The 21389-nt window shown below is 31.2% G+C and overlaps 1 protein-coding gene across 1 annotated transcript in view; it reads right to left on the reverse strand.

Annotated features, from left to right (window-relative positions):
- The window catches only part of LOC117181677, a 59072-nt gene that overhangs the window by 14388 nt on the left and 23295 nt on the right, over positions 1–21389 (reverse strand). The window contains exons 3-4 of the mRNA XM_033374586.1: positions 17446–17606; positions 38–85 (exon numbers count right to left, since the gene is read on the reverse strand). Of these exons, the coding sequence (XP_033230477.1) occupies positions 38–85; positions 17446–17606 (209 nt within the window). The remainder of the gene's footprint in view (positions 1–37; positions 86–17445; positions 17607–21389) is intronic.

Raw genomic sequence — 21389 nt, forward strand, 5'->3', positions numbered from 1 at the left:
TATAAACTGATACATAATTGAAAGAAATTCAACTTACATCCATGACGTCTTCATCGCAAACGCCAGTTCTTCGATTAGGTTGTCCCTGTAAAATAAGCGTTGTGGATAAATTAATATAATAATTATACCATTTACTTTTAAACCTTATATTTAATATCAATAATAACATTCACTTTAAATTGTAAATTCGATAAATAAAAAGTAAAAATAAACATAATTACTATCCTGACAGACTTTCATTCAAATAAAACTTATTTGATACAAATGCATCATTGTTTGACTCAAGCAAATTCTTTTTAATTAAACAAATTCTAATTTTAATATGAGCGAAAAATGTTTGTTAGATTCTTAGAAACATTTTTTAGCGTAATACGTAGCATATAATACAATAATTCCATCTAGCAAAGTTGTTAAACGATATATCTTAAAAATCTCGCAATCATTGTTGTTGAAAACCTGATTGGCTTTTTATTATAATTTAAAATTTAAAATATCGAACTACTTGAAGTGAAATTTAAGTTGCTGTATATCTTAAATTTGAAATTTTGAAAATGAAATATACAAATAATCCCTTTTTAAAAGAAAAATGTATTTAAAAAACATGCGAATAGAGTAAGGTCTGTACTTTTCAATGCTCTTTAACGGTTGAACTAAAACTTTTAAATGAGGTTTAACATTTCTAAAAAGTTTAGAATTTGTTAGTTATTTTCACCGGAAATTAGAATTTTTAAACAAAAGCCAGCATCAAGATCCCCAGTTATCAATAACTTTAAGTTCTGCTAGCGTCTTACATCGGAAAGGGATTTTTTAAATAAAAAAATATTAGATTTCAAAGGCGATTCCTATTTCTAAACAACTTTGGTTTATGTTAGTATTTTTCTATGGAAACTTGTAGTTTTAATTTTAAGAAATTTATCTCCAACAAGATGCACATTTCTCAACTTTTAAACAGTTCTCGGTTTTATTGAAGTTTTATAACTGAAATCTGTATATAACGTTATATTGGCAATCCTCACCAGAATACGGTTAATTTCAACAACAAAAATATTAGGTTTTAAAGGAAATTTACAATTTGGAACTGTTTTTTTGCTACTTTATGTTCCCGTGTGGAAAAAATTCATGGTGCTATATTGTTCCAGCCTAGACCGCCACGAGTCTATACTGACACTATCTCGAGAAACTATGCTGGGGCAATGCGCAAATGTAAGGCTCCAATCGTCTAGCCGCTATCTACATTTGCTGTACTGCCGCGTTCTAGTGAATCTAGTAAAGTCTAGTAGATCTAGATGCGACCTAGATGGCATATTTGATACTAATTTTTATAATTAAATCATTCCTGACATAAAAGCACTATGAGCTACATGGGGAATGTTAACCATTTCCAGATTTCTGTAAAAAAATCGAATATAGCTTTTATGTACTTTTTTGTCAGAATGTTTCCAAATATTATTGATAAAAAACAAAATTTTGATTGTAAATTTTTTGAAACCAGGAGCCAACTTCAAAATTGAATTCTCATATTACTCCATAAATACTAAAATTACATATTTTTTAGATGATCAGGGCCTATTCCTGCAATGATTCAAATTTTTATTTGGAGTGAAAAATTGTTTAATTTCAATAGCTTTCATGTGAGACGTTTTTTTCAAATGCTGGGGTAAGGAAAAAAACACCTTATATAAAAACTATTGGAATTAGCCAATGTTCTATTCCGAATAAAGAGTTAATTGAAAAGTGGACTAAGCCCTGATTATCTAGAAAAGATTTAATTCTAGTATTTATGGAGTAAAATGAGAAAATCCAGTTTTGAGATTGGCTCTTGATTCCAACGCCCTTACGTCGAAAAAGAAGCTGGAAAACTTTAAACCTCGTGGTCGCGAAACGAAACGTATTTACACTGAATGGCGGCATGACGAACATCTAATTCTTGCAATCCGGTTCCGGTTATTGTTGCCAACTTTTTTGGTAACAGTTTTAAAATTGCATTGCATGCTGAAAGTTGAATGCTGTTGCTAGCACTGGATAATATTTGAGGTTAGGAAATATGTCATTTTAATGTACATGAGTACTGGATACATGTCATACGAAAAGGAAAATTACTTTCCTAGAAAACCTAACGATAAAATGTCTTTATTCAGCAATGATTTTTTATATTAGCTTTTTCTTTCATTCAATAGTTTACCAATAAACAAGGTATAGTGCGTCAGATCAATCGATACTTAGTGATGAATTAAATTAACAAATCTGCACTATGAGACAGCACTGACAACACAGGCAACTTTATTTTTTCTATTTCCTTTGATTTCAGCACTGCAATCAATATAATTTTTTATTTTTTATTAATTATTTGTTAAATATCGCATTCTTTTTCAAATTCCGAATAGAAGTACTTTCTCGAGCCCAGCTAGATTTTAAACGGAATTTTCATATTAATGTGATGTCAAATTCTGGCTAGCGACATTAGTGGGTCTGCATAGAACTGCGTGATGGATTTTTCTATCTAGTAGGTATAGATAACGCCAAGAGAGCGCCAATCTAATTTAGCGTGAACAGACAGCCACGAATAATCCAGTACTGGCGCTAGAATAATTCTTCATATTATCATTCAGTCATTAAATTAACCATTTTTGTACATTTTTGGTTTTGTAGGATTTTTTTACCAGAAATTGTTACCTGCTTTTAATTTTAAAAATCAGTGGATTTTTGAGTAGATTAAAAATGGTTGAACAATGTTAGTTTATGCTCGCTTATACGAGCACAAATGAGTATAGATTTCAAAAATGGTTTACAAATTTAGAATCATTTCAGGATATGGTTTTTTATCTTTTTTACCGGAAAGCTGTTATATTAAGCAAAAAATTTGAGGTTTAAAAAAAGATTCACAATGCTGACACATTTTGGTTTTATTATGCTAGTGTTGTCATATAAAACTGAAGAATAATAGAATTTGTTAGCACTTTTTTACCGAAGATCAGTTGTTTTAAATTAAATTTTTTTTTATTTAACCTACAATTTTAAACAATTTTTGATTATGTTAGTTACGATATCATTTTCCATCAATTACTAATAATATTTTCCTTGCTTTCATTTTGTTGTATTTTAGATAATAGGTACTACGAAATACAGAAATTCATTTTAAGATCAACTTCTTATTTAATTTTAAAAATTGCGTGAAGCACGATATTATAATCTCGCGTGTTTGGCATGTGTGTGCGTTCTAATTTAAAAATCGTTCATAACGTGGAAAAAGCAAGTCTGAATAAAAATGCTTTAATTGCTCAAGCATTACGAATGAGCAATTAGAAGAGGCCAACAATGCTACATCTGTGAATGTGGCGCATCCAAGGGGTTAATAACTTCAACGAAAAGTAACCTTTTGTCTGTCATTACAATTGTTCTCGTGTTCCTGTTGGGAGGTTCTACTACCACACTTGATATATTTAACCATTGTGAGATGAACCATCTTTCAAAAAAAGAACCGTGCAATCTGGACTTGATGCCCTGTTAACACCATTATCATTTATCATATTACAATACTTCTCCCTTTCAAAATTATGGTTATTTACAATACCGAAATTATAATTTATAAGCTGCGAAAAACTGATTACGTTTATATTACACGGAACATAGTAGAAGTAAAAGATCATACAAATATATTATTTTCACAGAGGTGGTTTCACATTGTTTTTTTTTTAAATTACAAGTATATTTCAAAATCCACTCTTTGGTTTTTTAATTACCATATCATAAATTAGTCCGAATTGGTTACTAGTAAGAAGTCGTTCGTAAATTACGTAAACTTTTTTGAGTAATGACAGGTTGGGGGTGAGGGGATGGGGTCTGGACGAAACAATTTCTTACGTAAGATATTTTAAAGTTTGCGAGTACTACAATTTGCTCTTAAGAATAAATCTTTTTTGTTTAAAAATTGTATTATTTTGCCCAAATGTTAATTGTTTTGTTGAAAGTTATAAGAATCTCAAATAGGGACCCTTTTGTTTAAGACTTCAAAAACTTTGTAAGAAAATCAACTGTTTCGATAAAAATTTGTCCTTTTTGGTCTGAAAATGCATCTCTTTTTGTAACTGAATCGTTAAAAACGAATCTGTTTTGGTTAAAAATGAAGTTTTTTGTTAAAAATATACATTTTCAGGATATAAATTGAATTTTTTGTAGAAAATTCAATAATTCAGTAGAAAATTGTACTATTTGCTCGAACTTTTAAATACTTTGTTGAAAATTAATTTTTTCATTAGTTATAGATTCATAATTTTCGTTAAAAATTCATTATTTGATTAAAAATTGAACTGTTTTTTTTTTAATTTTTGTATTTTGTTAAAAATTGGTAATCTTCGGTTAAATTTAATAGTTATTGATTTGAAATTATAATTTTTTATTAAAATATCAACTTTCAAATTTTCTGTCGAAAATTCAATTCTTGGAGGTTGAAAATTTAACCCCTTGGTTGAAATTTGAACTGCTTTCTTAAATATTCATTTTTTAAAGATTAATTACATTAGTTAAAATTTTATCTCTTTGGGTGAAAAATTATCGATTTGGTCAACAATGTGTATAATTTGCTGAAGAATGCAAAATGAAATTTTTTTTAGTTATTTTTCGATGACCCCTAAATAAATTCGCGAAAAAAATATTTTCGCCAAAAGTTACGTAGGATAAGAGGGTTGGTGGAGGGAAGGCTCAAAACTTACGGATTCTAATTAAGGTGGATACCGGGTTCAAAATTTCAAAAAAAAACTTTATTTAATTTATTCCGCACCCATAAGCAGTTTATTCTTATACAAGGCCCTGAATAATATATTCGCAAGTAAATCTTTTCAAGAAAATTATCTTTACATATTTTTGTATTTAATTTTGTATTATCCAATAAATTAGTCATGGAAGTCGATTTGAAAAAAAGTTTCTATGCCATCACAATAAATATTTTATTAGATGAATTCAGCTAAATTAAAAAATTCAAACTCCATTTTTACGCCTTAATAATGAATAATTACGCGGTCTGAGGGCGAAATTGCATTTGCGCGTTTCCCACCTCGTTTCCACTGAAATTTCCCGGACCGACGTAATTCACTAGCGGCGCGCAGTCTGTTCAAGTTAAACTTTTCCCATCTTAAAATACGGAACATTTTAAATGGTATCAGGGAAGGAGAGCCGCAAACTTTGCAATGCTCCTATGTATGTATGTGTGTGTGTGTTTCTCTCTGGCAGGGACGATAGGCCGCGAAATTGCGCTAGCATAATTTATATAATAACTTACTATCCAGAAGCTGCAGATATGACAATGAAAATAAGCTGAAAAGTTTCTAAAGAATATGCAAAATAGGAAAAATTTTAATGAGGAGATATAAATAATTCAGAAAAAGTATAATATAATGATATTTATATTTAACTTTCAGCAGTAAGTAAAACATTCATTCTTAAGAAGATTATACAATAAGAATGAACATATTTTGTTAAGAGCTATAATTGAATTTTCTCAGTAAATATTTTTAATAAAGAAATATAAAGAGAAAAAGATTTGAATTATTTAATTCCACTTTTTCAATTGCTATTCCGCATTAAAATTGTGGATCATTTTAATTTCAGCAAACTAAAATTAAGGTACACATATACATATATGATAATTTAATTATGAAATTCAGAAATCGTCAGCGGCATCAGATTACCGATACATATTGCAAAAATTTTCGATATTTCGATAAGTTTTTAAAGTTTTACGGATTTAGGATAAAAAAAATAAAAATGTAGAGAATAAATAAATCTCAGAATATGAAATACTATTCAAGATATCAAAAATTGTTGCAATATCGATACAAAATATATTGATACAGAATTCTCATTTGAATTTCATTTAAATGAAGACAATAAATTAAGCTGCAAAGTTGCACATGTGAAAAATTTAATTTGTTTACAATCATTCAACAATAATGTGTTTTATACTTTATTCCTAATATTTTACTTAGAACACCATGCCATCATGTTTTGTGATATGTATTTAGAAAAAAAAACATCCTAAATTATTAAAATTCTAATTAATATTTTTCTATGTTAAAAATGGAAATTTGTACCTGTGCTCACCTCTAGATCCAAATCGATCCAACTAATTTATACCAAATTTTAACCAGAAGTCTGTAGCAACATATTTCTGATACAAATTGCAGGAATTGTTAACTTCTTGAATAAAAATAAAGATTTTCCCATTTATATTTCATCTCCGAATTTTGATTTTTTGCTAAATACCCCATGCCGAAAAAATGTTCTAGCACTGGCCTGGCCCAGACCAGACTGTCAGGTTTCAAACACTGGCGCTAAACAGACGGCCTGGCTTTGGTCTGACCAAAATTGTAACGTTTTTTCTGGCTTGCTCTAGGCCAGACCGGTTTGTCAGCCGCTAGTCATAGGATGGTCAGCCACTAGTTATGGGCTGGTCAGCCGCGAACTATTAGCTAGCTTACAGACACCCTGTATTACTTTCGAAGCACATATTTTGTCAAACAAATTTACTGATTGAACTTCGAGTTTGTTTCTTATTGGCTAGGTGGTCAGCACCAAACCTCGGCTAGACCAGACTGTCAAGGTATTCAGAAAAAAAATCATGTTTTGAAAATGTGCATTTCTTATTTTCTATCATTCTAAACACTCTGTCACTTGTACGAAATGTGTCTAAAAAATGTCCAGTTTGAACTTAGGATTTTTTTATTCTTGTCTCTCTGATCAGCGCCAGGTGTGGGCTAGGCCAGACGTTCCAGATCTAACTTACAATTGTTGATATTGCCTAGCTGATCAGTGCCAAACTTGGACCAGACCAGGCTGTCAATCTCTGAGAAAAGAATCTTGCTTTGATAGTGTGAATTTCTTATTTTCTATTATTTTTAACACCCAGTGACTTTTACGAAATATGTCCAAAAAGAATTGCTGACCGCACTGAACAATTTTTTTGTTCCTGGTTCGCTTATCAGCGCCAGTCCTGATACAGATCAGATCTTCCAGACTAGAGAGTCTAGATAAATCTAAACCTGGGCCAGACCTGTAACCAAACTGCCACGACATTTTTCCAAGAGGCTCGTAAAATCTTAGAAGATATTCAAGATATTGAGGATAACTGCTATTTTTATTGAGAATATATTTCTATAGTTTTTTGGCTTGAATTCAGTCCCAAACGGTTTGATATATTAGGATGAGGTGAGCACAGGAAAAATAATCTGGGTCAACTTTTATGAAAATACTTTGGATATGAAATACATTATTGTTGATTTATTCTAAAAAAATTTAATTTGCAACCTGTGCTCACATTTACAAATTAAATTATCAAACTTATTTACCTAAAATCAATAAAATAGCATACACATATTTCTATAAAATAGAACAGCCGACACTTTTATTTCATGTCGTTTTTAAATTGAAAAAATCTGCCCGCTTCGCGGGCACACTCTCATCGCTCGCTACGCGCGCGGCTCGCTTCGCTCGCAAGTTTAAGCGCGCCTGGGGCGCGCGACGGTTGGATCTCGCGCTTCGCGCTCGATACTAGGTTACCTCGCGCTTCGCGCTCGGATATTTATTCTTTGCATTTGGAATGCTTGTAAAAAACTTTATCAAAAAGATTTCTTTTAGATGGCAGTATTTATATGCGTCTTCATATTCTGAGTTGTCTACTTAATTAAGTATAGGCAAAGATTAAGTTTTTCAAAGCTCTGTAGGCTTTGAGGTACACATTCTCATCGTGACACTCGCCCTAGGCGCTCGATTTCCGACAGACATTTGTAAACAGTTGTTGTTGGATTTTTTTTTCTCGTAACTTTCGTCGGTTTTCCACACATTTTTTTTTATTTTACTTTTTTCAATGTTACTCGTATTTTTCACGAATAAAACAAAAAGTACGCGTCCTATCAAGAAGTGATTCTTAACGAAATTGTAGATCTTTTTTGGGATAACCATTTTTATTAATTCATGTTTTTTGTGTCCTACATAGTTTGTCCATAAAATGGAATTTTTTATTTTCTATTATTTTTTGTGCAAAAAAATTTGAATTTTCGATTTCTGAAGTAAATTCAAATATTCGTTATGACAGTCTTGTAGGGATTTCAAAAAGAAATGTTTTTCTTCTTATGACTTTTTTTCATATTGCGCGTTTTTCGGCTTCAAATTTTGATTTTCGGTTGATTAAAAAAAATTTGGAAAACGCTTTCACTCTGAGAATTTTCTTTTTATAGAAGAAAGTCATGAGGATAAATTGTTTGTTCTTTTCAATACTATAAATATCCGTACATGGAAATTTCAAATTCAGAAGAAAGTGGTCTCAAAAATTTTTTAAATGCGCTCACTTTTTGAATTTTTATCACAAATAGCTGGTTAACGAACTCCTCATTTCTTTTAGGACCTAGAAAAAGTGTGCCAAAGATGGATTTGATTCTTTCATTTTTTCGAGAGTTATCGTGTTTACGGACAGACGGACGGACGAACGGCCGGACGGACAGACAGACAGATGCCATCGTAAAAACCTGATTTTCGGATTCAGGGGGTCTCGAAACGTGGAGATCCGTTGAAAAATTGTAATGTCAAATTTCCGACAATTCTAATACTTTCTCAATCATAAATGATGAGAATGTAAAAAAATTCTTTGAAAATGTATTCGATATTGTTGGGTCGCGAATTTAGTTGGCTACAAAATTTAGCTGTTAATTTTCAAGTACGAGGTTTTTTATCGATTATTATGAAAAAGTGGAGTGATGGAAAATAGGCCGAGGAAAATATCGTGGGCAAAGACGACACCCTCCTGGAACTAAGTCGACATTTGATTATAATGTTTAAAGAAAGAAAATGACACATTTTTTAATCTTTATTATTGTAGCCAACTAAGTTCTCGATCCAACAATACCTAATACCTGCTTAAAAAAAAATTGTTTGTTATATTCTCATCTTATAATGAGAAGGTATTAGTTTTATGCGAAATTGTACCTCGCCGGTTTTCATAAAATCGTGACGTTTAAAACACCCTAAGGCAAAAAAAAACGATTTTTACAAAGGTGCTTGTCTGTATGTGCGTCTGTATGTACCTATATCTGTATTCTATCTGTACCCTGGCAGGCACGGTGACGCACTCGGCTTTCAGTTAGTCCCACGCGTAAAATTTGCATATTGGTATCCGAAAAACTTTGAAAATAATCGGAAAATTCAAATTTAACAACTCATTCATGTTTGACACCTTTTTTTTATTAAAAAGAAGGAACAAGTTCACGCTTTTTATATTTTTCTTTAAAAAGCAAGTATCGGCTTAACCCCACTGTTGGCTTAGCCCCACTCTCGCTCATCGGTTAATTTCAATAAGTCCAGCCGCCCTTCATTTTTTTAACTAAAATTGAAATGTCCAAATTTTAATTAAATAATATAGTACCATTCATTTAAATAACAGAATGAATCAAATTTATTCATTAGACTTATTTTTAACGATGGTTACTTAAAATATTAATTACATTTTTTAATTGAATAAATTAGTGATTTAATTAAAAGTGAATTACTTGGGCGTGCCTATCTTTTTTTTGTCTATTCACAAAAAGACATAAAATACCACGAAAAGCATATAGTATGCAAATATTTTGTCAGCACAATTAAATTAATCAGTAATTAAGACACATTTCGACGTTAGAACAATTACTCCGCCCGTACGTTAACCAATTACGCAACTGTGGTCTGAAGAAGACGAACTTATATGGATAGTGGCGATCCTACTTCAAATCCGAGTTGAGACAGAATTTTTATTTTTCTTCAAAAACTGATTGTCCGGAGTGATCATTTTAACAAATAAATTTGTATTAATTAGAAATTTAAAAACGCAGACCATAACATCTTCCAATATTCATAAAATCTCCTGAAAATTAATTACATGAATTATTGAAATAACACCTGACCAAGCAGAATGGAAAAAAATATTCATAATATGATGTATTTAAAAACTCCTTTTATAAACTACTATATAGAAATTTTTTAAATAAATTTTTAAAAATCCATATTCGGCTTGATAATATGTAGTTAAACCCCCTAAATTTTACCAATATTCAATAAACTTAGGAAACGAATATGCATAAAATGTCAATTCTGTTAATTATATAAAAGTCAAACCTTGTTAAAATGAATTTTAGAAAATAAAGCGTTTGATAACAATGACTATTTAGTTTTACCAGTGCTAAATTGTTATAATTTGTGCAAAGCTTAAATTTTTTTGTATATAATTTCAACAGTTTGATAAAAATTATTGTTCTTTTTTTTGTGAGGAAATTCACCTCTTTTTGTACAAATTTCCTTTTTTTAATGCAACTGTTTAGTTAGCCATGAATCTTTTTCGGTTTAAAATTAATTTTTTTTTAATTCACATTTTCAGATTGAAAACTCAACAATATGGTAGAAAATTCAACAATTTAGTGAAAAATTGAACGATTTGGTCAAGAGTTGAACTACTTTGTAGAAAATTTAGTTTTTGAGTTTAACATTCATCATTTTAGTATGAAAATTCATTTCCTTGTTTGGTTGAAAATTTATTTTTTTTTTAGTTGAAAATTTAACTAGTTGGTAGAAACTTTATATAATTTGTGAAAAATTTGTTCTTTTTATACAAAATTATTCTCCGGGGTTGAAAATGTATTAATTTTGTTAAAAATTCGTCTTTTTCGGTAGGAAAATTTTTTTCGTTACAATTACAACTATTTGGTTTAAAACTGATCTAGTTTAATTGAGGATTCAAGTCTTTTGTAAAAAAATTGGTCATTTTTAATTAAATTAAGTTACTTTTTATTCAAAATAAAAATGTTTATTGTTTTATGATTATGATTATTTTCACAGAAAGCATCACATCGAGTTAAAAATATGGGATACTAAACAAGAATCAATGAAAATAATGAGTCTGGTCCTATATTTGCGTAATTATGAAAAAAGTTTTTGTTGGCAATAATTTTTTTTTTTTTGCTTTTTTCATAAGTATTCAAATTTAGGACCAGACCTACCTTTCTCAGTGCTTCTTATTCATAATCCACAATTTTGAACTTGATGTGGCGCTTCGTGTGAAAATAAGTTGGAAAATAAAAAAAGTGGCGGTAAGGTAGGAATCTGGTCACGTGACCCAATTGTCACATAGCCTTAAGGTTGAAAATTCATATTCATATTTTCATATATATTCATTTTCATCATATTCATAGTTACTGGTTTCCACACCATCCGGCAGGTACATTACGCGGTGCGTGTTTTAAGTGACTACTGGATCTTATTTTATACAAACAATAAAATGTGAGCTTTATTTAAATAGATAACAACATTCTAAGATATTACAAAAAACCACAAAGCATTACAATCTTATTTCAATGAGTGTGGCACCCAAGACCAATCATATCATTAAGAGGAAGTGGATAAGGTTGCATCAGATTGTGTCATCTACAGTGAAGGTCACTGCAAGCGATGCCCGAATACGTGCTTGATTCCAAGCTCCAGTGTATTCATTGCTTGTGGACAATACATGTGAACTTTTCTTGGCGCTTGTGTTGAGGAGCGGGCTCATTGGTCGCAGTTGGCGCACAATAAAAAATAATTAAAATACACACATTTCAAGTCGCATTAGAATGCGCGCCTACTACGACCAAACAAGCTCGCTGCCCCCACACGAGCACAAAGAAAAGTTTGCGAACAATAGGATCACTGTTGCACTATGAGCGGCTTTCACTTGTTTTAAAATGCAGTTGTCATTTGTTTCCAACGTTTTGATATCCCAAAGATTAATTACTGTGTTGATAATAATAGCATGACTGAACTACTGGAGCGTATTTGTCACAAACTATGAATACACTGGAACTTGGAATTACGCACGGTTTCGGGCATTGTTTGCAGTGTCCTTCACTGTATATAAAGCAACTTGATACAACTCACTAGCTGAAACCGTAAATTGTATCAGAGTTTTATTTAAATAGAGAAGAAAGCTTAATCCTCTTCCCTTTAATGATATATGATTGGTTTTTGGTGCCACACTCATTAAAATAAGATTGCAAGATTTTGTAGTGTTTAAAAATGTCTTAGAATGTTGATATTCTTTAAAAGAAAACTAATATTTTATTGTTTCTACGCGGAGAAAAATTTCGGAAGATTAATTCACGACACTGCTCCTTGGTTTTATACACTTTGGCGGGAGAACTAAGATCTAGGTACCCTTGCTTTTACAGCTTAGGTGTCGAAGTTTTAGACATTAGGCCACGTTCCTTTGCTCTCTGGTGTCGAATTCAATGCGTTTATATCATAGTCAGAGACTTTAAATCACATAAAAATTGCAGACATAAAAGCACGCGCTTCCGTCAATTAATCTCTTGAAATTTCTCTCTGTGTAGAAAGTGAATGTTAGTAGTCACTAAAAAACGCACCAGTGATGTTCAAACTAATACAGACGTAGATTTTTAAACCGACACTCCGCAACAGTTAAACCAATTGTAAAAAAAGGTAGACTGCCATTTTGTGAATATATACACTTTTTTTTGTGTTGTTTTCTGACTTTTTACTATATATTACAGCATATGTTTAACATAAGGGATGTAGAGATATTTTCGGGAAAGGATGGTCGCTGCAGATTTCAAATATAAACCTTAAACAAATTCTCAAAAATTCAAACATATTTTTTCCTAGTATTTTGGCACTGTCTTAAATTTCATGGCAAATTGTCTTATCGGCCTTCACCACACATATTTTGTTTATAAAAATCGGTGAAGCGGTTTCCGAGAAAACCCACTTTTTCATTTATCATTACCTATCCATAACTTTGAGAAAAATGCAATATAAAGGTCAAAATTCTTTATAGTTTTTTCCTACTTTAGGATGAACATCAATACTTACCCGGCAATACCCTTTATCTTCTTTAGAAGAAAATTATTCTGCTTGGTTAAAAATGTATCTTTTTGATTTAAAATTTAATTATTTGGTTAAAAATTAAACTTGTTTACTATTTTGACCGAAAAATCAATTTTGTTTCAATTCAAATGTTATTGATTTAAAATTACAATCTTTTCTTGGTGAAAATTTAGTTATTACATTTTTGTTAAGGATTCATTTCTTGAGAATTCATTGCAAAATTTACTGTGACTGGAAAAGGGTAAATTTTCTTCAAATAGATGGAAGGGATACAAAATTGAGGGTCGAATGAAATTATGCTTTTCGATAGCAGTAGCGGATGCCAAACAGATGTGGCCTTTGACGTTAACACATGCAAATTAACTTAATGGAGTCTCGACATCCTGGACTAGAATCCTCCAACATGGTACCTAGCCTAGTGTATATAACTTTTCGGTTGTCCGAGAGAAACCACCACGTTAGTTGAGGGTAAACTTCATTGAACCTATCAGATTCCACTCGTTGCAATGTTGCTTTGCATTCTCTGATCCAATGATCAAGTCATTAGCATTAAATAACGAATATACTTTTATATTATTTTATATTTATAATATCTCAATTGTTCCATTTTAAATTAAGCAACTTTCGAGAATATACGTTTTGCTATAATTTTTTTGGAATAATTTAAATTTTGCAGAATATATTATAAAATTTCCATGCATTTTCTTGATTATTCTTAAGAATAGGTAGTGAATATCTAAAGAAAACTAATAATTTTTGGTAATTAGGGGTAATTTTTCAGTAATGGATGGTAACTTAACCCGTTAACCGTAGGAGAAGTCCATTTGACCTAGGCCGAAATTTCAAATCGGCGCCATTTGCGAACCAAGCAAGAACACGGGTCCTTACCCCCCGTCTAAAAATTGTACTCTAGGATAGAAGCCTCACGCATAGTTTCGAGTCACTTGTATCCTTCAGTCAGCTATAGGGTGCAGTCAAAGTTCAGTTTGGGTCGATTTAACCCCCCTCCCCCTACTTTTTACATATGTATTTCGATAGATGACACTTGAGGTAAATTTACTATTTTTCTTTTTTTTCTGTACCAGAGAGAGTAAGGTGAATGTACTTAATACTCCTTATAAGTCAAAGTATAAAAATTCATTATTTATTACATTTCAATCAAGTTAGAACGATAATAGGAGCACGAACGATAACAGTTGCATTTACCTTACGATTTCACTTTATATTATTTGAATAAGAATTATCATGTACCTCTGTGTACATATTTAGATAACAAAATAATTTGTTGTTACTAAATAAATGGTTTTGCATAGAACAATGTGTATATTTCTATCAAAACCTCCAACATTCACACCTAAAATAATGCATGAGTTCATGTTGCAAATTAAGGGTTTCAATTCCGTAAAAATTTCTTGCAAAATTTTTGTAATGAAAGGCACACTCTTCCCCTTTAATTTCGTTTTTGAACCGTTCAATTCGAGCAAAATTAATTCTTATAGCTGCCGCGCTTGCGCATTTCGTTTTAAAATTACTTTTCAAAACCTCCAGAATCATGACCGTATTTCTAACAGTAAGATTTGACACTTGACAGACTTATTTTGGGCAGTGAATAGTGATTGGTCAAAATCAAAATGATAAGTTCCCATAAATCACGATAAATTACCATACATGTCCGAAAAATTATGACATTTATTTACACTAAAATATTAAATTTCTCAGAAATCTCCGGAAAGAAAGAAACAAGCATTGTTTAAAGGTATCGCTAGGCCGTTTCAGGTCGAAAAATGTATTTTATTAGTTTCAGATTTTAAAAAATACTAATTAAAATTTAATTTAAAGCTAGAATGTATTTCTTATTTAATAGGGAATGATTCCTAAATTTTATTAAACAAACAAAAGTTGAAGATATTAATGGGCTTTGAGTATGAAAATGTGTAAATTTTATTACAATAATGATCTGAAATGTCCCCTAAACATTCTTTTCCTACTAATAATATGGACAGTGTTTCTTCAACAATATAAAGAGAATATTCCCTATAATGAATAAATTCCAAATATTTATACTAGATACCAGAAAAAAAACGTTGTATTTCGAAATACACATTTTTCGTAGTTTAAAGATTCCTATAATATTGTGAAATATATTTTGTACCACTCTAACCTCAAAATCTCATTTTTGACATGATTGTTTCGCCTTTCGTGGTATAAAATACTATTCCATATTTGTGTGAGAGGTGATTTTTAGCGAATGAGACTTTTTTGACTCGCTTCGCTCGTGCGAAGAACGTCTCATTCGCTAAATAATCACTTCTCCCACACGTATCGAAATGTACTATTGTGACTAAAATTGACTAAAAGTGATTAAATTTGCATTATTAATGTACTAAATGGTCTTTTTAATTCAAATAAGTTTAAATTAATTCTAATGAGCAAAAAATTATATTCATAATAATTTGAGTAGCCAGAACAAAATTAAAGAATAAAAAAATTTCCACTGAATTTATTACAATAGGAATGAAAAGAATATCGAGCAAATTGAAGACAATTTAAATGAATTGAACCAAAAAAAGGGAATTAAATAAAATTCAAATGAAATCGGGGGAATTAAAAAAATCCAGTCGATTGGAAATAATAAACAAATAATTACATAATCCATTCAATTCGTTAAGTTTTGAGTGAATTTAGAAAAATTCAAGGGAATATCGAGTTTTATAAAGTCTAGGGCCAAGTCAAAAGAACTAATCAAAAAACAAACACCGAGTGAATTTAGAAGAATTGTAGAGAATTCCAGAAAATTTAAAATAATATAAAATAATTTAAAATAATATATTATTATTTTTATTTCTTATTCACACAGATATTTCCTCGTTATTTCGGCTTTACTATGCACAATAGCCCACAAGCATTAAATGTTCAAAAACATCAAATAATTTTATACCTTTTCTGATACGAATTCTGAACTCGACTCTATTTATTCACATTATACATCTAGTTACAAGATTAATCATGTATTCAACCGAACAGTGCTAAGAACTTTTCTGCAATAAATACATATAAATAGAAATATAGGATAATTTAATAATACTTCAGGGTGACTTTCAAATAAACACAAACGCTTTGTCACAAATTAAACAAATTGAAAATATATCATTGATTCCAGTAGAGCTAGATTGAATTTAGATGAATTCAAAAGAATTCAAGAGATTTGGTCGAAATTTATACGGATCCAAGATGAATTAAAAAGAATCCAGAATAAATTAAAAGAAATGCCAGTAAAGTGAAACAAATGCAAGTGAATTAAAGAAGATATTATGCAAAAAATGCCATTGAATTCATATAAATAGGAGTAGAAAGAAAGCTGATAAAATTCAGAAGAATTCAAGGTGAACTTAAAAATCTTCAGGGTGAATTATAAAAGATGAAAATACAAAAAGTATCCATAAAATTCAGTGGTTTTTAGGAAATTCTTAAAAATGCAGGTTGAATTAAAAATAATTCAAAGAAATGTAAAAAAATCGAATGCACACAATTATCTTTGGCGTTAAACCTCTGCCTCAAATTTAGTTAAAACGCAGCTAATACACAACCTGGTCGTACGTTGCAGATGGTCACCCATCCGAGTGCTAGCCGTACTAAAAATGGCTCGACATCTGGACATTTCTGAGTCAAGATTTATTTTGAAACTGATGCCGTTAGTAAATTCTGTGCATATTATTCCAGGGAAAAAATGTTCTTGGGTCATTTCAGATAATTAATTTCGGTGAAATTACAAGTTTTCGTATTTTATGCCCGATATAATATTCAATTAATTTGATATTTGTTTTATACAATTTAAGGCTTATTCCTCAATAAATAACAAATACTTTCTAGGGTTAAAAGAATTTCATAGCCACAAGTTTATATATTTTTTTTTAATCGAAAACGAAGAGAATTTATTTTTAGACAGAAAACGGCCTAGCGGAAGGAAGTGCATGGCAGTACTTTTGCCAACAGCAAGAAAGTTTCGAGTGAGCATTTTTAAATTCAACATTTTCAATTTTCATTGGTCACCTAACTCAGAACTTGCACACTTATTTTTTCACTATCTCAGATTCGAGTATAACTTCAAGTACCCTGGGAATCCCATTTAAGTATCAGCCATTTAAGTTGTTTCAAGAATTTCAACCTCTGCGGTTTTGTGACAAGAGGAGCCGCGGAGCCAAAAGAGAGGCGGTACGCAGACAAGTGTGACAAACAGCACATGGGCTCAGTGCGTTAGTTGCATTAGGTTGCGTCATTCGTCCATGGCCGGTATAAATAATTGATGCGACCCTGCCTATTGAAGTTCGAAGCAAGCGAATGTTGTGTTCGATTTAAGTTAATGCCATTCAGGACCATGCATTAAAGCGCACTTAAATGAAATTCCCAGTGCATCCAGAACTTACTGATATTTCTAAGAATCATAAATATAATTCACTTCTAAGAATCTAGGTGGAGATAAGTTAATAAAAGATATTAAACCATGAAAAGAGTTTGCTGAAATGTATTCTTTACTATCTGAGATGGAAGCCTTACTATGTTAAAGTGCAGGAAGTCGATCCTCAGCTGGCTGATTTGCTGTTCGATCTTCTTGATGGTCACTGTACAATTCATAGGCTGATCGATGAGGTTCGGGAATCCTGGACTGATTACGTATGTTATATTATTCTGCACTTCTCCACCACAGCTCGTCGTGACTTATTGGACAGAAATAATTAAATAAAAATCCTCGATGCATTCAATATGAGATGACCTAAATTACATCATGTGTGTCTACATTTTGTATGTCAGTGTGTGAGTCTGCGAGTGTGTGCATTGGCACATTTAGAAAGAGGTTTGGTCAGCGGATGAGATTCTAAGGCACCTTGTACGCAGTTTAGAATTCAAGTCCTGATAACGAGTTCCCATTCAGCACCCTCCCAGCTTCAGTCGGTCCTTTATTCACCAGGCCACCCCTGCTGTAGAATGTTTGCACGAGCTTCTCGTATGCGAAACAACTCAGACCTGTGAAAAATTCAGCAGCTCTCTATCTCTCTCCCACCTTCTAGGTCCCTTCCTCTCCTTTAACTTTCCTCTATACTAAAATCCTTAAAGTAGAACTACATAGGAGTTTACATTAAAAAAATTTCTTTAACATAGATCAAGGACCCCATTTCCCTACTGCAAATACCTCTATATGTACCTATATAGGATCCAGTACAGACATTAAGTAAGATCCTCTAAAGGTATACCTATATGCCCGTGCAGAAATTTAGGAAGGGCTCTAGTGGGAACCCTGGCTAGTTTACCATATCTCTAGATTGACTTTAACGAGGAAAATTATTCGGAGCCTCATCTGGAATGTAACTCTGAGGCCACGAGGCCCTATTAGATTTTCTAATAGGGTTCTAGTGGGGTCAGCCCGCCTACAATTCAATTAAAGAGAAGAGCCTCTGCGGGACTCCTACAGAGTACTGTCACGCTACTGGCAGCCAGTACTTTTATCCGTTCATCATCATACGACTGTATACGATCGGAATATCATTTATATTTTCAAAAATTGAAATTTCATTTAAACATTTTGGGTAATTTTAACACCCACTACTGCTATACTCTAACGATATGACAAAAAAGGAATTAAAAAAATAAATATTAATTAATTGCGAGTATTTTTCCTTTAAATATTAATGGTCCTTTTTATAGCGAATGCATATATTTCATTCTTAAACATTATATTACAAATAAAATTTCTAGCGTTACGGAGTATCGAACCTACATATCTATACCTAAATCTATCGCCTAGCAGGCGGGAGTCTTATCCACTGCGCTAAAGCGACAAGTTGAATCTCGATGAAAAAGCCATCCTCATAACCTACAGCTTAAAAAAGCTAAAGCTCCAATTTTTAAACTCTATTTTTCTAAATAAATATTTATTATTACACGACATTATTTAAATGTAAAATATACAAAATGTTAACATGAATATCAATAAAATAATTTTTAAGTAAATAAATGTAATCGACTGAAATTTTTCTTCGTATAATATTTAATTTCATTTAATTTAATTTTTTAACATTTAATTTTTATGAGCATTTAAACCTAAGCCTAAAATGTAATTTTTTCCAAACATTAACAACTTTTCATAAAGATGGGAGTTAGCATTTTTTTTTCTTTAAAAGGAAGCACAGGCGAGCTATACTTGAAATAAGTTCTTTAACATTAACTGAAAGATATCTACCTGGCTCCGAAGAAAATATTCATTAGTGCCCTAAGCCAAGTTTTCGAGAATAACGAGTTTAAATACTCATAAAAAATTTATTTTTGCCTACTGAAACCTTCAAAAGCCTTAAAATTATATTTGAGGCAATATAAGATTTTAGGAGTTCTCTGGTCGGGGCCCCATTAGACACAGATAGATTTGCTATGCCTATACAAAGCATGGAATTCTTCACTAGAACCTGACAGGGCACGCATTAGTTTTTTCTAGACTACATATTCCGCTAGGGGCTCTACCAGTTTTTCCTAGACTATATATTCTGACAGGAGCCCCATCAGAACCCAACTTTAAATGGGGAAAGATGGGGAAATTTCTGCACGGGATACTCTCTTCCAAAGATAAAGCCAATTTCAGCCAGTGCAATAACTCTAACAAAAATAAATCAAACTCCTTTGATCAAACTCTAACTGGTTATGATGGATACATATTGGTACAGGCACATTCAGGATTAAATGCTCCATATGTGTGACGTTAAATAATTGCCTGAGCAATGCGCAGCCTATATGCATTTAATTTTGTGCATAAACGTATCCCCCAAACTCGCTAAATGTCGCCCCTTAAGGTACTATAACTTCTCTAATAAGTATATTTTCTGATCTTTATGAAAGTCAAACACAAATTGTAACTATAAATTATATTAAAAAATTATTATACAAATAAGGAAAAAAAGATACATAAAATTGAGTCATAGTACCATAAGGGGTGACTTTAAGCAAATCTTCAGTTGCATTTATTTGCAGAAATAAATTCATAGTCTTTTTATTGTTCATATAATTACTCTCCATTACCTCTATGAAGAATTATTGGTTCTTTTCGAAATTAAACGAATTATTGCATTTTCAATGCTCTTGGGCCGATAGCTATACCAATACGATTTTTTTTCTAATCTAAAAAAGTTAGGTAATTTTTGCATGAAATAATGCAAAGGCACTGACAAGTATTACAGCATTTTTAAAAAAATTTGCTTGTCAAGTATAGCACTAGGGCTAGTATTATGGAATTATCTGTAACGTTCGCCCTGCAGACCGTTCGTAATGCAAAATAAGGAGGTGAGAACTCCAAAAATTAAAGAATGTTAGAGTATCCTAATATATTCAGCCAAACACTGTAAAAGATATCTTAATAGAGCGCAAAAACATTTTGCCATTAGAAGAAATCTATCTTTTTATATTTCCGACAAAATCAGAACTACTTGACTTTTTCAGGTTCTAAAATGCAGAGAAAATGAGATGTTTCTCTTTTTTTTAATAGGGGTAAAATTTGCCTTGAAGCGAGGCATCGTCCTCTTGCCTGTTTTATTTTGAACCACGTGAATGTATATTTTTGAGAAAATAATTATTTGGAAGAAAGAATAAACGAATTTTTTCGCAAAATTATAACTTTTTCTGCAAAAATATTATCTTTTAAACAAACTAAAATCCTCTCAACTTTTAAATTAAGTATAGATTCCACCGATAAAAATATTTTAAATAAAATCTGTCTTTTACGATACTTTCCACACCCAACTACCCAATCTTTTGGGTACCCATCGACTCACTTGGATAGTGGCTGCTACTTCTGTTGTATGGTGTGTCTGCCCTTGAAAAATTAATTACTCGAGTGAAAAAATTCAGAAAATTAAAAAAAAGCATTTTTGAAAAAAAAGAAATTGTACAAAATGTCAAAAAAAAATTTGTTTTGATAGTATAATTGCTATTATCATTAATATACTCATGTGTGATTATAGGATTATATTACATAAATAAAATAGTCATTGGTCGATAAATTAGTTGTTGTTGTCTAATGAGACACTTTTGGTTTAAGAATATACCCCCTCAATTCTCATTAGATTAAATAATACATTAAGCTTAAGATTCCTTGACATTATGTCAAATATAAAAAGGAGAAGAATTTTTTTAAATAAATTATTTACAATATACAGAGAAGAATTTAGCTTATATTAGAGCTTGTTTTTAGTGAACTTTTTAAGTCTGTCCTTCTTTCTCACAGTTAGTTTATATAACACCTTGATAAAAGTCCACTTTTGGAGTTGAATCGTAGCATTTTTTCTGTGTGAAAATTCATGTTCAGAATGCGAAGGATGAATTAAAAAACCGGTCTATAATATGAAGGTATATTTATTTTCCTATATACAGTCTGTCAAGTTAAAGCGTGGGTGGCTTTACTCGCAGTCGGTAAGGTGTATCGACATGATTTTGGTGTCAAAATATTAAGAAGAGCTCCC

This window comes from Belonocnema kinseyi, chromosome 10 (genome assembly GCF_010883055.1).
Source record: "Belonocnema kinseyi isolate 2016_QV_RU_SX_M_011 chromosome 10, B_treatae_v1, whole genome shotgun sequence".
NCBI lineage: Eukaryota > Metazoa > Arthropoda > Insecta > Hymenoptera > Cynipidae > Belonocnema > Belonocnema kinseyi.